This window comes from Triturus cristatus, chromosome 6, assembly GCF_964204655.1.
Source record: "Triturus cristatus chromosome 6, aTriCri1.1, whole genome shotgun sequence".
Classification (NCBI taxonomy): Eukaryota; Metazoa; Chordata; class Amphibia; order Caudata; family Salamandridae; genus Triturus; species Triturus cristatus.
The window spans coordinates 37,879,288-37,897,681 of NC_140589.1; the positions used below are offsets into that span (position 1 = coordinate 37,879,288).

The 18,394-nt window shown below is 47.2% G+C and overlaps 1 protein-coding gene across 3 annotated transcripts in view; it reads right to left on the reverse strand.

Moving 5' to 3' along the window:
- The window catches only part of LOC146813709 (uncharacterized), a 248,540-nt gene that overhangs the window by 43,062 nt on the left and 187,084 nt on the right, over positions 1-18,394 (reverse strand). For all 3 annotated transcript variants that reach the window (XM_085610204.1, XM_085610202.1, XM_085610203.1), the window contains 3 exons: positions 14,591-16,573; positions 4,667-4,744; positions 3,056-3,142 (listed from right to left, as the gene is read on the reverse strand). In XM_085610204.1, the coding sequence (XP_085466330.1) occupies positions 3,056-3,142; positions 4,667-4,744; positions 14,591-16,573 (2,148 nt within the window). The remainder of the gene's footprint in view (positions 1-3,055; positions 3,143-4,666; positions 4,745-14,590; positions 16,574-18,394) is intronic.

An 18,394-nucleotide genomic window follows, 5' to 3' on the forward strand; every position in this document is an offset into this window, starting at 1 on the left:
TGCATTCCTGGCTGAGGGGCATGGCTACAGGTGCATTCACGCGTGAGGGGCGTGGCTACAGGTGCATTCCTGGTTGAAGAGCATGGCTACAGGTGCACTCCTGACTGAGGGGCATGGCTACAGGTGCATTCCTGAGTGAAGGGCGTGGCTACAGGTGCATTCCTGGCTGAGGGGCATGGCTACAGGTGCACTCCTGACTGAGGGGCGTGGCTACAGGTGCATTCCTGGCTGAGGGGCATGGCTACAGGAGCATTCACGCGTGAGGGGCGTGGCTACAGGTGCATTCCCGCGTGAGGGGCGTGGCTACAGGTGCAGTCCTGGCTGAGGGGCATGGCTACAGGTGCATTCCTGGCTGAGGGACGTGGCTACAGGCACACTCATAAAGGAGAGGTGCGGCTATGAATGCACTTCTGCTCTCAGACCCAGCTCCCGTACTGCCTGCACGGGCCAGTACATGTCCTTGTCTTCACTACGATGATGGACCTTGGCAGCCCTGCACCAAGCTTTTGCCCTCTATGAAAGTAGGTCCTTTGGCCCATGGTGACTTCACTGACTTCAAGGGGCCCCACACTCCATCTCCGCCAGCCTCCTTCTCTTCTAGATTGCATATTTTCTAAACTTCAACTCTGCTAGAGTCCATCTCCACTAGACTCCATCTGCAATAAAGTCCAAGTCTGCTTTAGATCACTTCTACACAAGAGACCCCATCTCCAGTAGACCAATACCTTCACTAGGCTATATCTCCCCTAGGCCACACCTCCACTAGGCCATACCCCCACTGGGCCACACCTCCACTAGGCCACACCTCCACCAGGCCATACCACCACTAGACCATACCACCACTAGACCATACCTCCACTGGGCCACACCTCCACCAGGCCATACCCCCACTGGGCCACACCTCCACTAGGCCATACCTCCACTAGACCATACCCCCACTGGGCCACACCTCCACTAGGCCATACCTCCACTAGACCATACCCCCACTGGGCCACACCTCCACTAGGCCATACCTCCACTAGACCATACCTCCACTGGGCCACACCTCCACCAGGCCATACCCCCACTGGGCCACACCTCCACTAGGCCATACCTCCACTAGACCATACCCCCACTGGGCCACACCTCCACTAGGCCATACCTCCACTAGACCATACCACCACTGGGCCACACCTCCCCTAGGCCATACCTCCACTAGGCTGTGGTATAGATTATGGGTCCATTGTCGACATATGCTAAGTTAGCATGAGCTTCGCTGCAATGAGGCTGCTTTTTGCGCACAACACTGCAAGTATATATTTCGCAAGACTCTGTTTGTGCACCTTTCACATGAGAACGGTCAGTCCCTCGCACCTAGACATAACATAGGATCCACAGCTGCAGTACTGGAATTTGTGTGCAAGCAAAACATGTTTTGAGACACTTGGAGAGACAACTTTCCAGAGAGAAGAGCTGTGCTTGTCCTGCGATGTGAACCTTTCCTCTAGGCCTTGAGGTATGGGGTCTGCTGACAAAGCCCAGAGGTCTTCTTTTTTATAATAAACTATTTCTTACAACGGGGAGGGTGGTTAGGTCTTTTAGTCCTTTTTCCACTGTCTTTATAAAATGATATCCCGTTTGTATTCTATGGAATTGTGACAATGCTGACTATATTGTGTGTATGCATTTTGCTGCTAGTACCGGCACGTGTACTGTACCATAGAACGCGTTAGTTAAAATAAACATTTTAAACTATACCGCGTCTCTGATTACTCGCATTGTGGACAAGTATGAGTGAGTGAGCGAAAGAGTTGTCTGGCTCCCGCGATTCCCAAGAGAGAGTGGCGTGTTCTGGGTTGTCTAATCATTGGTAGCTTCGCTGTAGATGGAGAATGAATGAGACACTGTAGCTAGTCGGTTTGGGAATTTGGGTAGTAATGTGGTAGGTTGGTACATCCCTATTCACTGAGGTCCTGTTTTCCTGTTCATAGTTCTGTATATGTGCAGAATCCCTGCAACAAGACCATATCCCCCTGGGCCATATCCCCCTAGGCCATACCTCCACCTGGCCACACCTCCAGTAGGCCATACCTCCACTAGGCCATATCCCCACTCAGCCACACATCCACTAGTCCATACCTCTCCTGGGCCATATTCTCCCTGGGCTATACCTCCACCTGGCCACATCACCAGTAGACCAATCTCTCCACCTGGCCATACCTCCACTAGGCCATACCTCCAGTAGGCCATATACCTCCTAAGTCAGATCTCCAGTAGGTCATACCTCCACTAGTCACATCTTCACTAGGCCATGTCTCCACCTGGCCATACCTCCACTAGGCCATACCTCTATCTGGCCACACCTCCACCTAGCTATATCTCCACTAGGTCACACCTCCACCTGGCCACACTTCCACCAGACCATACCGCCACCTGTACACACCTCCACCTGACCATACCTCCACTAGGCCACACCTCCACTAGGCCATATCTCCACTAGGCCACACCTCCACTAGGCCATACCTCCACTAGGCAACACCTCCACCTGGCCACACCTCCACCTGGACAAACCTCCACCTGGCCATACCTCCCATAAGCCACACCTCCACCTGGCCATACCTCCACTAGGCCACACCTCCACCTGGCCTTTTCCCCCCTAGGCCATACCTCCACCTGGCCATATCTCCAGCAGACCAATCTCTCCACCTGGCCATACATCCACTAGACCATACCTCCAGTAGGCCATATCCCTCCTAAGTCCTATCTCTAGTAGGCCATACCTCCACTAGTCACATCTCCACTAGGCCATGTCTCGATCTGCCCATACCTCCACTAGGCCATATCTACCCTAGGCTGTACCTCCTCTAGGCAACACCTCCACCTGGCCACACCTCCACTAGGCCATACCTCCACTAAGTAACATCTTCCACAAGACCAGGTTTGCATTAGAATCGCATCTCATGTCATTTCTGCAGATATAAGAACCTCTTTGACCACATTCTTTGAGTCGTCATGTTGTGTATCACAGAATAATTTCTACAGCTTATGATATATTCTGGTAGTCACCGATAGGTACCTTAAGTGGGTCTTTACGGTCCTGATAGAAGCAGAGCGTCTGTCTCACCAGCACGGTGTGGCACTTCGTCCACGCGCGACAGGTTGCCTACCACGTCAAAGAGAAAAGAGCGATAAAGTTAGAGTGCGTTCAAGTGCTTCTTTTAACTGTGATGGTCTTTCATTCAAGAAAGGTTAAGATGACAACATGGCCAGGGAAGAGCATGTATGAAGAAACCCATGTACCATACACCAGGAGTGCATTTGGGATGTTCTCCCCAGTCAGCATTTGTGAGATTTTCCTGATCAATCAATCAATTCCTACTGGTCCTCAATAAGGGCTGATGTGTGCCTTAGATGATAGAATGGTTCCAACCCAGGTGAAAGTGTCACCGTGTTGGCCTTCACCCTCCTTATCTGCTGAGCTGCAACCCTACAGAAGAGGGGACCTCTGAGTCCAGGCCCCAGCCCATCTCTGACATCCACTGATTTGCACCACAGAGAGTTAGCTGGTAAGGCAAGAGCAGGTATGCCTGTCTCTCCTCCTCCAGGCCCCCAACAGCACTGCGCTGTTAGAAACTCAGACTATAGCAAGAAAGTATTATTTCCTTCACTGCCTCACTGGCAGTGTCCTCTCTTGCTCAGCCTCTCGCTCCAGCAGCTCAGTATCGGCACAGCCCCTCACAATCAGGCGTGAGCAACATTTAAATTACTCTGCTGAAATTTGGGAAATTGCCAAATTTTGTGCTACTTTTTGGTATTTAATGAGGTTTGTTAATTATTGTATTAAAAATAAACATATATGATCAATAGTAAGGCTTGGTGATAGGTTCAACAATTGGATAAATATTTATAAATGTTTACATTGTTATAGTGCAATCGTGATAGGAAGAAGTAGAATAAATAGCATTCAAGGCAAACAACATGAATGAAAACGTATTTACATGGTTCATGTAAACAGACACCAGCCAGCTTGCAACCAAAAGATTTAAAAGTCCATTTGCGCTGCATCAGCAAAGTAGAATTGACGTTTCAGTCCCTTGAGCACAACGTGCGGAAACCTGCATCAGGGCAGCAACACATTTGAAAGTTTTCCTCCAATCAAAACTAGAGTGAATGTTGACGATTGCATCCAATGCAATTTCAAAGGATCTGAGAAGACGGAGCTGCAAGATCTCCTCAGAAAAATTCCACTTAAGAACCCTGGAGACCGCTCAGTAGGTCCTTTTACAAGCTAAGCAGACAGCGCTCCGCTTGACTGTTCCCCATTCACTACGTGGAATGTTTTTTCACTGCATTTGTGACCCTAGTAAGTACTGAGTTGAATGCAACCCCCAGTGTTAGTGGATCTGTGCATTCACCAACTCTGAGGAATCTGTGCTTCCTTTCTGGTGATTTCAACAACTTGTAAAACAAATCTCGTGCATGCATCACAAGCATTGGATACAAGGTCCTTCTTGGTGCTATCCTGCGCATGCATCACAAGCATTGGCTACAAGGTGCTTCTTGGTGCTATCCTGCGCATGTATCACAAACATCGGCTACAAGGCACTTCTTGGTACGATCATGTGCGTGCATCATAAACATCAGCTACAAGGCGCTTCTTGGCGCTAGAAGTACTTGAAGCACTTACCTTCCTTCCCCCAGGCTGCAAGACATGCTTCTTCTCCAGGGTCCCCTCCATCAGCTGGAAGTCTTTCCTGGTTGGGCTCTGGAAGACACGGGTCAGTCGTAAGTACGTTTTCTTGCACGCCCTAGCTTCAGTCGTTGAACTTATTCCAGGCCTCTCTTTCTCCGATCTCCCCCAACCCCGCCCTGCTAGATTTCTACCCACAGTTAATGTGCAAAGGGTGGCATGTATGTGCACAGTGGCAATCTTCACAGTCTTAGGCATGAGTGGCTTCTCAAGATCTCAAGCTCGCCTATGCCAGGGGCGAGTAGCTCCTCCAGGGGTGAGATCTCATGCTGCCACGTGTCCGATGTGAGTGGACACACTTGCCTTTAAGCATCAGCTGCAACCAGTTGTCATAGCAGATGTAGTCGCCTCTTATTTGGGTTATAACTAACCATTTGGTGAAACCTAATAATTGTCTATTTCTCAATTGTTTTTGGGCAAGAGGACTCGGCTGCTTTAGTTCAAGGCCCTCAGGTTGACTGACGTGAGATGGGAGATATTTCAGCAAGTCCATGATCACTAGTTCAGCGTGTAATATTATTTCTTATTTTCCAACCTGTGGGGGAATCAGATCACTTACCTAGAACAGCTGGAAATGGGAACTCAGTGCAAACTCCTCTCCCAGTTTCCAGTAAGGTGTATATGGATATACCGATGTGCTTAATTTGAGCAGGTGGTTTACGGTGCTCAGCACCTAATTTTCAACACCGGCACTTAGGACAGCTGCCACATGGTGGTGCTGTTTGTGTAACTTAGAGATGAGCAGAACAACAGTTGTTTATTAATTCAGTATACATTAAAATCAACTAATAGCTGTTGTCCAAGCCATTCTAATAGATTTGGGGGGCTGGAACAGTCTGAACTGTCTCACTTATAGCACAGTGTGATGGTTAGTAGTTGTGCAGGTACTGTTACTGGCTGCCTTGGCAGGGATAAAGGGCGAGGCAAGCTGCAGTGGCCTCCTGGCAAGGGCCCTGGCACTTACTGTTTTACAAATTAAGCACTAGAAGGCAGGCAGGAGAGACGAAGTGGGGACATGGCAAACGAGAAAGCAAGCATGAAGTAGAAACTAAACATTCATTCCAACTTGCAAGAAATAACCCTTTTGCTTTACTTTCAGGCTGGAACTCAGTCCCTCCTGCTACCAGAATTAATCCCTCGCACGAAGGCATCTGCTGTGAGGTACAGAAGAGACTCTTCGCACAGCACCTCGACAACTAACTGACCCGTCACTGTCCCCTTGTCTGGGTTCACCCAAGGTATTTGTCCTCTCTGCAGACCCACTGGAATGCTGCAGGGCTTTCATTCTCCTCCCGAACCCTAATGTATTCCTCGTCCCTGTTCCACTGTGTGCTCCACGGACGTTATGTCTTCGTGGAAAGTCGCCTTCTGGCTTCTTTTGCTGCAACCAGTTCTACTATGTAAAGCATTTTGTCACTGTGTCTAGTTCATGGTATAACATAACATGTATATTTGTAAAAGCAAATATTCATCCAGAAGGGTATCTTGGTGCTGAATCAATCAATCAATCAATCAGTACATTTATAGAGCGCACTACTCACCCGCGAGGGTTTCAAGGCGCTGAGGGAGGGGGGTGCTGCTACTGCTCGAACAGCCAGGTCTTGAGGTTTCTCCTGAAGGTGAGAAGGTCTTGGATCAGTCTGAGGTGGGTGGGGAGAGAGTTCCAGGTCTTGGCGGGGAGGTAGGAGAAAGATCTGCCGCCTGTTGTTGTTCTTCTGGTGCATGGTACGGTGGCGAGGGCGAGGCTGGCTGAGCAGAGTTGGCGAGTTGGGGTGTAGAATGAGAGGCGTTTGTTGAGGTATTCGGGTCCGGCGTTGTGGAGCGCTTTGTGTGCGTGGGTGAGGAGCTTGAACGTGATCCTCTTGTTGACGGGGAGCCAGTGCAGTTCTCCCAGGTGGGCGGTGATGTGGCTGTGGCGGGGGATGTCCAGGAGGAGGCGTGCGGAGGCATTCTGTATGCGTTGCAGTCTTTTCTGTAGCTTGGCCGTTGTCCCTGCATAGAGTGCGTTGCCATAGTCGAGCTGGCTTGTGACAAGGGCTTGGGTGACAGTCCTTCTTGTTTCCGTGGGGATCCATTTGAAGATCTTTCGTAGCATGCGGAGGGTGTTGAAGCAGGAGGAAGAGATGGCGTTGACTTGCTTGGTCATAGTGAGCAATGAGTCCAGGATGAACCCTAGGTTGCGTGCGTGGTCAGTGGTTGTCGGTGCTGTGCCCAGGGCGGCGGGCCACCAGGAGTCGTTCCAGGCAGAGGGGAATGGTCCAAGTATGAGGACCTCCGTCTTGTCTGTATTCAGTTTCAGGCGGCTGATCTTCATCCATTTGGCGACGGCCCTCATTCCTTCTTGGAAGTTGGATTTCGCGGTGACTGGGTCTCTGGTCAGGGAGAGGATCAGCTGGGAGTCATCGGCGTAGGAGATGTTGTTGAGGTCGTGTGCGCGGACGATGTCGGCGAGGGGGCTCATGTAGATGTTGAAGAGCGTCGGGCTGAGTGATGAGCCTTGGGATACGCCGCAGATGATCTTGGTGGCCTCTGAGTGGAATGGGGGTAGGCGGACTCTCTGGGTTCTGTCGGTGGGGAAGGAGGAGATCCAGTCCAGGGCCTTTCCCCGGATCCCTGTGTTGTGGAGACGTGTTTTTAGGGTGCGGTGGCAGACCGTGTCGAAGGCAGCTGAGAGGTCTAGGAGGATGAGAGCTGCGGTTTCTCCGTTGTCGAGCAGGGTTCTGATGTCGTCGGTGGCGGCGATGAGGGCGGTCTCGGTGCTGTGGTTGCTGCGGAAGCCAGACTGGGACGGGTCGAGAGAGCCGTTGGTTTCGAGGAAGTTGGTCAGTTGCTTGTTGACTGCTTTCTCGGTGACCTTCGCCAGGAAGGGGAGCAGGGAGATGGGCCAGAAATTCTTGAGGTCCTTGGGGTCTGCTGTGAATAACAGATGTTTATTGTTACCCAGCTCAATGGTATTCACTTTATCGACCTTGGAAGGATGAATGGCCAAGTGGACCCGCCGGGATTCGAACCTGTCACCATGAGATCGAACACAGGCCCCTTCATTGGGCGCAATAGTCCACTAAGCTACCAGTGAATGCGGAAGAAACTGGAAAACAATTGGTGCCCTTCTTGTGGGTAAAGGCTGCCAGGTGCAGATCCCAGAGGGCTTTGGGAGACCATGGATAGCTGTCCAATGATTGCAGAGTTGGGAGACTTTACTGCTCAGAGGAAGGAGTTACTAGGACATGGCCAGAACAGCCTCTCTGGGACTGACTTTGGATGCTTCTAACTAGAGAGACGTTCTGCTTCTTCAAACCTCTTCACCTTGCAGGGAGGTGTCCTGTGATGGACACGCATGAGGGTTTGCTCAGATGTGAAGCAGCCGAGTTTTGAGGTGATCCTGGCTTCTGCGGGAGCCAGCGAAGGTCTTGAAGAACTGGGCTGTCTTCCAGCAGGGAGGGTGGTCTGAAGCGGACTGTGATACGCCCAGGAGCACACTGTGACTCAGTGAAAACCCGATGAATAACTATGTGAAAGTGTCCTAATGGGAGGAGAGCTTTCATTTTCTTATAAATGCTGGCTGAACTCACGGAGGGTGGTGAATGATGAAATGGGTCCTAGGCCCGGTTGTTTTGCTTGTAATGATAGTTGGGGGGGAGGGGGAGGTGAAGCCCTCATGAAGGAAGTGAGTCACCTCAAAGCTCGAGGAAGCGGTTTCTCCACCAGCATTGTGTCTCTCACATGCAGGTTTTTAGCTGGTGGTTCTATTGCGTGGAAGAGGTCTCGCTGTGTGTTCTTGTACATGCAGCTCTGCATTTATTATAAAGACAGCAGCACTACAGGCTCCAGGGCGCAGGGGGCGCTGTCATGACAGTAGCAAGGAGCGGCTGATAATAGCCACCTGCCACAGGGCAGGTAGAGACCGCTGTGCTACTGTCTGTGGATAGGATTCTCCCACTGCTCCCAGCGGAAGTGGAAAGTGTTCAGCACCTGTCTGAACTGGTCAGAGGTCAGAGGTCACCGGAAGGTACTTTTGAAGCCCATGCGCTCACGTGGCACATCCACGCAGGGTATGATGTCTCCTTAATGTGTCACACCAAATGTTATGACTTCTCCACTTGCTGTTCATAAAAACCGAAACTGATCTGGGATGAATAATTAAAAAAATACTTCAAGTTTTCAGTTCCAGATCTGAAATAAGGGGTCAGTGGCCGGGAGGCGAGGGGTCTGGCACAACCCGGGACCCAACCCGGGTGGCACCGAGCACTGTTTTATTTTTCATTTTCATTGGTCCCGCATCTAACTGCAGAGTTAATCCAGTCCTGGGTTTTACTTTGCATTCTGGTATTTGTAGTTTTGATTTTCCAAAAGTAAATGAAGGACTACAATTAGCTACCACAAGACAAGGAACAAAGCAGGAATGGGGACCACCTGACATGTGGCAAACTGATATTTATGGATTGGGGGGCTACTCACCCAGGCACGAGACACCTTAAAGTTTGGGTACTGTAGGCGGGGTGGGGCATCAATCCTGGTGTGGCAGAGTTAAAGCTCTTGGGACTGAATAAACTACACACACCTGTCACGGGGAGCTTACCCTCATACTATCTACTCACACCTGACACGAACAACTTGATGCTGATGGACAGATGACTCTACTCACACCTGACAACTTGTGGCTTCAGGGCTGAACGAGATTCTTAAATCTGGCATGTGACAGCTTCAGGTCTACTCACCCCCCCCCCCCCTGCTGTATAAACAAGGGTAATGCAAGTCTCTAAGGAGGTGGGTACCTGGACCACAGCTTCACTGTATTCCCACCCATGGGTATTTACTTGCCCCTACATATCTCTCCTCGGTTTGATGTATCTCCATACATATCTCTCCTCTGTGTCATGTATCTCCATACATATCTCTCCTCTGTGTCATGTATATCCATACATGTCTCTTCTCTGTTTCATGTATATCCATACCTATCTCTCCTCTGTTTCATGTATCTCCATACATATCTCTCCTCTGTTTCATGTATCTCCATACATATCTCTCCTCTGTGTCATGTATCTCCATACATATCTCTCCTCTGTGTCATGTATATCCATACATGTCTCTTCTCTGTTTCATGTATATCCATACCTATCTCTCCTCTGTTTCATGTATCTCCATACATATCTCTCCTCTGTTTCATGTATCTCCATACATATCTCTCCTCTGTTTCATGTATCTCCATACATATCTCTCCTCTGTTTCATGTATCTCCATACATATCTCTCCTCTGTATCATGTATCTCCATACATATCTCTCCTCTGTTTCATGTATCTCCATACATATCTCTCCTCTGTTTCATGTATATCCATACATATCTCTCCTCTGTTTCATGTATATCCATACATATCTCTCCTCTGTGTCATGTATCTCCATACATATCTCTCCTCTGTTTCATGTATCTCCATACATATCTCTCCTCTGTTTCATGTATATCCATAAATATCTCTCCTCTGTTTCATGTATATCCATACATATCTCTTCTATCCATCTTCTCTTATAGCCCGTGTAGGTTTGAGGACACTCAGGCAGACCTTGGTACAGTTCTTTCCAGCTTCTGTGCAGTCAGGGGTTCTCTCCCGCTGACCAGGCGGGATCATCCCCCGAAGCAGAGCTTGCATCAGAGGTTTTACCAGGATCCCAGGACAGTGAGGTGGGCCTGAAGGAAGAGCTATGAAGAAACACTGGGCCAGTAAGGGCTGAATGAGACATGGCGTCAAGAAGGGCAGCATCACCGCCCCTTCAATATGGTGCCCAAACAGGCTGTGTCCGCATGAGGTCTCTGATCTCTTTTAGCCCCCACACCATCCTAGCACAGGAGACCATCGACAGGAGGAAGCACCTCTCATGGACTGAGAGCAGACCCCAAGGAATTACTGGGAGCCACACATGGGCAACACAACAAAATAGTTTGCTAAAGATCCCTGACCCACACCCAGCTAAAAATGGAAACTGAATGACACCAATACAACCAAACCAGAAACTGAACGACGCCAGTACAATCGAACCAGAAACAGAAACTGAATAACACCAATACAACCAAACCAGAAACTGAACGACGCCAGTACAATCAAACCAGAAACAGAAACTGAATAACACCAATACAACCAAACCAGAAACTGAACGACGCCAATACAATCCAACTAGAAACAGAAACTGAATGACACCAATACAACCAAACCAGAAACTGAACGATGCCAATACAATCCAACCAGAAACTGAATAACACTAATACAATCAAACCAGAAACAGAAACTGAACGACACCGACACAATCAAACCAGAAACTGAACGACACCGATACAATCAAACCAGAAACAGAAACTGAACGACACAGATACAATCAAACCAGAAACTGAACAACGCCAATACAATCAAACCAGAAACAGAAACTGAACGACATCAACCCAATCAAACCAGAAACTGAACGACACCGATACAATCAAACCAGAAACAGAAACTGAACAACACCGATACAATCAAACAAGAACCAGAAACTGAACGACACAGATACAATCAAACCAGAAACTGAATGACACTGATGCAATCAAACCAGAACCAGAAACTGAACAACACTGCTACAATCCAAACAGAAACTGAATGACACCAATACACCTAAACCAGAAACAGAAACTGAACGACACTGATACAATTAAACCAGAAACAGAAACTGAATGACACTGATACAATCAAACCAGAAACAGAAACTGAACAGCACTAATACAATCAAGCGAGAAACAGAAACTGAATGACACCGATGCAATCAAACCAGAAACAGAAACTGAACGACACCAAAACAATCAAACCAGAATCAGAAACTGAACGACACTGATACAATTAAACCAGAAACAGAAACTGACCAGCACTAATACAATCAAACCAGAAACAGAAACTGAACAACACCGATACAATTAAACCCAGAACAGAAACTGAACAACACTGATACAATCAAACCAGAAACAGAAACTTAATGACACCGATACAATCAAACCAGAAACAGAAACTGAACAGCACTAATACAATCAAACTAGAAACAGAAACTGAACGACACTGATACAATCAAACCCAGAACAGAAACTGAACGACACTGATACAATCAAACCAGAAACAGAAACTGAACAGCACTAATACAATCAAACCAGAAACAGAAACTGAACAGCACTAATACAATCAAACCAGAAACAGAAACTGAACGACACTGATACAATCAAACCAGAAACAGAAACTGAACAACACTGATACAATCAAACCAGAAACAGAAACTTAATGACACCGATACAATCAAACCAGAAACAGAAAGTGAACGACACCGATACAATTAAACCCAGAACAGAAACTGAACGACACTGATACCATCAAACCAGAAACAGAAACTGAACGACACCGATACAATTAAACCCAGAACAGAAACTGAACAACACTGATACAATCAAACCAGAAACAGAAACTTAATGACACCGATACAATCAAACCAGAAACAGAAACTGAACGACACCGATACAATTAAACCCAGAACAGAAACTGAACGACACTGATACAATCAAACCAGAAACAGAAACTGAACAGCACTAATACAATCAAACCAGAAACAGAAACTGAACGACACCGATACAATCAAACCAGAAACAGAAACTGAACAGCACTAATACAATCAAACGAGAAACAGAAACTGAATGACACCGATGCAATCAAACCAGAATCAGAAACTGAACGACACTGATACAATTAAACCAGAAGCAGAAACTGAACGACACTGATACAATCAAACCAGAAACAGAAACTGAACAACACGGATACAATCAAACCAGAAACAGAAACTTAATGACACCGATACAATCAAACCAGAAACAGAAAGTGAACGACACCGATACAATTAAACCCAGAACAGAAACTGAACGACACTGATACAATCAAACCAGAAACAGAAACTGAACAGCACTAATACAATCAAACCAGAAACAGAAACTGAACGACACTGATACAATCAAACCAGAAACAGAAACTTAATGACACCGATACAATCAAACCAGAAACAGAAAGTGAACGACACCGATACAATTAAACCCAGAACAGAAACTGAACAGCACTAATACAATCAAACCAGGAACAGAAACTTAATGACACGATACAATCAAACCACAAACTGAAACAGAATCGCATTTTCCAACAGTGTGACTTGGGAGAAGCAGAGACTTCTACACTGCTCCAAAAACTAATACATTTGGGAGACCAAGTTTCTCACATTCTGCAAGGCAAAGCAGGTTTTTGTTAGTAACAGTGAAGAAGAAAAAGAGGGTATCACCCACAGAACCCTGTCAGAAACTCTGGAGAGAGTAACAAAAGATGCCTATGGATGCCATCAAAAAAGACAGTACATAAAACATGGACTGCAAACCAGTGGAGACTGAAATGAACACTACTGGACAGATTGTAATCTTGAATGGATTATATATGTTTACTGTGGCAACAATTGTCTGACTTGTCAGTTTAAAAATGTGCATTGGGGTGAAATGACTGTGAAAAGCATCGTCTGAGCTCTGAGTCCTGCTGGACAAGTCCTCAGGATAGACCAAGGAATGTTCTGCTTCCAAAGACACCACAGAGATACTTCAGAATCACTCAATGTCTGTAGTGGGCTACCGGGACCTCAATTCACAAGAACCAGGGAGAAGAAGACGTGATGTCACACCCCCTTTGACCCCAAATGACATCACAGCGCTGATCCCTTGTCCAACCCATAGGCCCTTAACAGTCTTCGGTTTGCTTCTGAGGGCCGAAGGAGTGGCGCGGAGCCCTGTTTACTTTGTGTTTATTCATGAACCCTGAGACGAGGGATAGCAAGAGCCATGTCAGAGGCATCAAAGGGCCGGCATGGGTAGCACACGCTACCCTGGCTAACTAGATGCAATATCTATGCTGCATTAAGAGCGACACCATGAAGGGCAGATTTTGGACTACGTTCACCATCAAGGTGATAAATATTTGTACTCCCCTCTCAGGTCCGTCCTTACACCTGGAGTAGATGAAGGGATGAGTTAAGCCCACTTGGATGTAAGTCTATCACCTTCAGGACATACAGCAGAACAACAACTGGATGTTCCATCTTCTCCGAGAGAGTGTCTGCAACAAGCTCATCACCGACTGAGCCATCTTAGGTTGCAGGTGACTCCAGTATCTCTCGTCTCCCCTATCTTCTATTGAAGGCATCAGAAGGAACCCTAGAAGGCACGTGGGTGACAGCAGATTTCACAATATGCCACGGGGCTGTATTACTCTGTCAATCAATCAATTGGGATTTGTAAAGCACGGCTGCTTCACCTGTAAGAGTCTTGTGGCACTGTATTCTGTAGACTTCTACAGAAGAACATCGGGCCGCACACAGATCCGCACACAGATATCGGCAGAACAAACTTCATCCCAAGTATTCCTATGACTTCGTAGTCAAATGAGGAAAAATTTGAGATTGCAAAAATATCTCTGAGATATGCACATTAAGGGCCGAATTCAGATCTCGACGAACATGTTACTCCATCACAACGGTGACGGATATCCCATCGGCTGAAATATGAATCCCATGGGATATAACGGAATGCATAATCGGCGGATGGAATATCCATCACCGTTGTGATGGAGTAACCCGTCCGCCAAGATCTAAATCCGGCCTTAACTCATCAAAAGCACGAATAAAAGACCATCAGGTTTCACAATGATCTCTGCAGCGGTCACTTTAATGGACAGATCTCTCTTAAGAGCTATTCAATGGTTCCCTAAAATACACCCTACTGTGGCCCAACACAGTACCGTCAAAACTGCGGACTTCAGTGATCAAAGACTTACCTTGGAAGCACCTGCCTTGTCACTTTCTGCCTCCTGTGATTTGCACGCAGCTGTGAACTGGTCCATCTCGCACGAATCCTTAGCCACAGTAAGCACAGTCTTGTTAGCAAGTTTCTGATTGGCCTCTTCTCTAGGGTGCTGGGATGTACATGACACATGCATGTTGACTGGCACACCTCCATTGCCACTGATATTGTCTTTGAACTCCAGTCTCTGATGGGTATGTGTTAATGTGGGCAACATGAATTTGGCAACCAGCATGTTGGGCTCGGACGTCATGATGATCTGACCACTAGGAATGGCTATAGAGTGAGGTTCATTATACCCTTTGCCGGCCTTGGAGTCTTCAGTTTCAACCGTGCCAGCCTTAGAGTCGCCACCAGCCTCCTTGGTCCATGCAGCCTGTACAACCTCTTTACCTTGTCGGCTCTTGTACTGCTCTACATTCTTCCAAATCCCCTCCAGCTCCTCCTCATCTTCTTCAAACAGCTCATGGTTGGGGTGAACCACGTCTGCTGGCAGAAGTGACTTTGTATTAACTCTGATGGGGCTCCGCACTGACGCAGGCGATTGAGTCCTGCCTGCTCTTGCTGAAGGTTTGATGGGACTGGAGGACTTGGAGTCCTGTTGGCAAATTTCATACTGCAACACCGAGAGCTGGCTCGAGGGTTTGAGACCCACCTGGATCTGCTGCAAAACTGGAGAAGACCCTGCTGGTCTTTGGTTACAACCATGGACGCTGGTTGCCATCTGTACAGGACCAGCTATCAGGCTCTCAGCCACCGCGGACTCAGGTGGTCTGTCATGAACTGTCCTCGATGGAGACTTATCTGGGGAGTTCACCACCGTTTTGCTTGTTAACATCTCTCTCAATTTCACAGAGCAGCTCACCTGTGCCTCTGCTCGAGACCCAGTGGGCCCACTCGATGTCTTCATTCTGGCAGCCAACCGGTCCCACTCGTGATCCATCTGCTCATGCAGGACACTGATACGAGACAGTCTCTTCAGACTGAAGTCAAGCAGGTCCTCCGTTGAATCTCTCTGACCCACGATGAGCAATCCATCTTGTTCACTTGCTGCGTGAACATGCGTGGTCATCCTGTGGGGATCTGGGGACTGGGTCGCATCACCCGACCAGACACCTAGATTCTGTTGAATCATATCATGGGTGAGAACATTTGTGATGTCATCTCCACGCTCGACAGGTTTCTTAGGCATCTCTTGCACACAATCAGGGCTCTGTCTTTGATGACCTGAAACCTTTTCTTCCTCCTCCACCAAATCATGCGTTCCCCTATGGGCAGGACCACTGCCATAGACATCAGAGCCGTGCCTTGCTTCACCCCTTCTCTCAGACCCCTCAGGTAGAATTCTGATGTTTTCCTGGATATCCTGGAAGTTTCCCAATAGACTGAGATCCTTGGGGAGTTCAAGACTTAAAACAGAACCTAATGAGAGATGCCGGCAGCCATAGCTAACACTATTAGTCTTTGACCCAACAAAACCCAACGTCCTACAACTAATCTCCTCTTTGCTGAAACCAGATGCTGGTCTCATTGAACCACACTCCGCATCAATGTCTCTTGCCAGGGGGTTCTTCATGTAGTCAAGGAACCCCTCCATTTCAGAGCTGGGAACCCTTGATTTTTTCTTGTGCCGTTTCAGCGGCCAGGTGTTTGTTCCATTTCCATTCGTTTCTGGCAATGACCTTGCCCCGTTAGTGGGCGCGCCCATGATCTTCTGGACCGTCAGCCGCTGCGCCTCCGGCTTCGCCTTCTCCTTCCTCTTCAGGCTGTTGAGGAGCGAGTTGGGGCTGATCTTGGGCAAAGTGTGGAAGGCCGCACTAGTCGTACTGTGAGGACCAGAGAGCGGAGAAGGGCACGCTTTGGTTGGAGTCTTTTTAGAAGACCGTGGCATTGTCAAACTGTGGCAGACGGGACTCCGTTCCTTCTCACTGTCTTTCACATGCAAGTATGTACAGACCTATAGAACGAGAAGAGCACATTATGAGAGTAAAGCTTCTAAGAATTTAGCAAAGAACTCAAAGCCCAACTATCCCCGAGTACTGTTAATACACGGCATCACACGGTCATGCGTCCAACCTCAATTTCATGACACAACTTCTCCCTATTTCATGTTACATATTGCACTTGAAGCGTGAGCCATAAACACTGCAACCTTTCGGATAGTGGAAGTGAGTACGGGTTAAGGGGGTGCAAGACGCAGTTTTCCTACAATAAAGATTAGTATCTGATACTAATTAGTACTAGAATCCTTAGAGACACATTTATTGAGCTAAGCAATGACAATCATACTGCCCCACTGACTAAGTAGAGAGAAGAGTGTCAAAGTGAATGAAAACAATAATTTCAACTTACGTCATTCAGCTTAGATAGTGACCATGGAGAAAATGCAAAAAAAGACCAGTGAGTTCAGAATGTAGCAATGCTGCCCACTCCTGTTTATTGGAAACGTGTATTAACTGAAATGAGTTTGTCCACGGTGACTGAATTTTGTCATATGGACTCACCTGCTACCCAGCTTGAGTTCCATTAGGGGTGCATCAATTTTTTTCCTTTTACAATAGTCGTTGAATTAAAATATATGTATGAAAAACATTGGAAGCCTCAGTCGCTTCACTTGTCCTGCAAAATACCACTCATCCTGTCATGCTAAAAGCTGCTCCGCCTGTCGTGCAGCAGAGTGGCCAGCCTATAAATACTGCTGCACCTCTCCAGCTACATACCGCTCCCCACCTGTCCTTTCACATAGCACCCTGCATGTCCTCTTATATACTTCTGCGTTCCATTACAGGTACCAATGCCTGGACTGTCTTGCCTGGAAAAGCTTTTTATTGTTATAAATTATTTGGTTGTTATTAGTGCATGTGCCCTGAGGAAGGATGCCTGTCAAGTAGTGTATGAGTCGAAACATTTTTTGACATATACTCATTCTTGTGAAGTCTCATACTTAGGCTATGGTTTGTAGCTCTAGTAATTGGAATTACATCAATAATAACCACTAATCTCTAGCTGCTTTGCCTCTCTGTCCTGTGGTGAAGGTGCTTTTCTTTAACTATATTCATCCTGCGAGTCATCCCCTGTAACATGAGGTATTTTGTCATGAAGCCTCTACGGAGTCCTCCAGATACAGTAAAGCCACAAGAACTGCTCTTGCCCTGCTTGCTTTCATTAGGATGTGCCCATTGTCTCTATTTGCCCATATGTACTTTAAGAGCCGCTATATTCACGAGCACTATGTATCTCAATAGAAGACTCCCTACCATATGCTTCATTATCTTAGAGCGGTTGGACTGCCTCAGGGCTTGCAGGTCGACTTACCTCAGTGGGCCATGACAACGGAACCTTTATGAAGGTCACGGATGTATTTGAAATGTTAGTGTGTACTCACTGTCTGACACTGTTTTTACTGATATTCTTTCAGGGGTGAGCGTGAGGTTCAAATGAAAAAGGACTCAATGTTTCCAACTCGGCAAATGGTTAAAGTTATAGTCATGAAAAGAACGGAGCAAAGAGTGATGGGATCTCAGGTGAGTATTTGGGTATTTGCACAAAATACTGAGTCATAAATATCGAGGCAAACAAATATCGTGACACATTAATATCGTGATGCAGAAATATGGTGGACATATATGTTGATTTTTAGGTAAGTAATATTGTATACAATAATATCGATGTTTTTAATATTATTTGCAATAATATAATTGAAAAAAATATCGGTTTTTAGTTTTTTGTATGTGTTTTAGTTCATATTTTAATCGTATATCCATCTAACATATGGTTT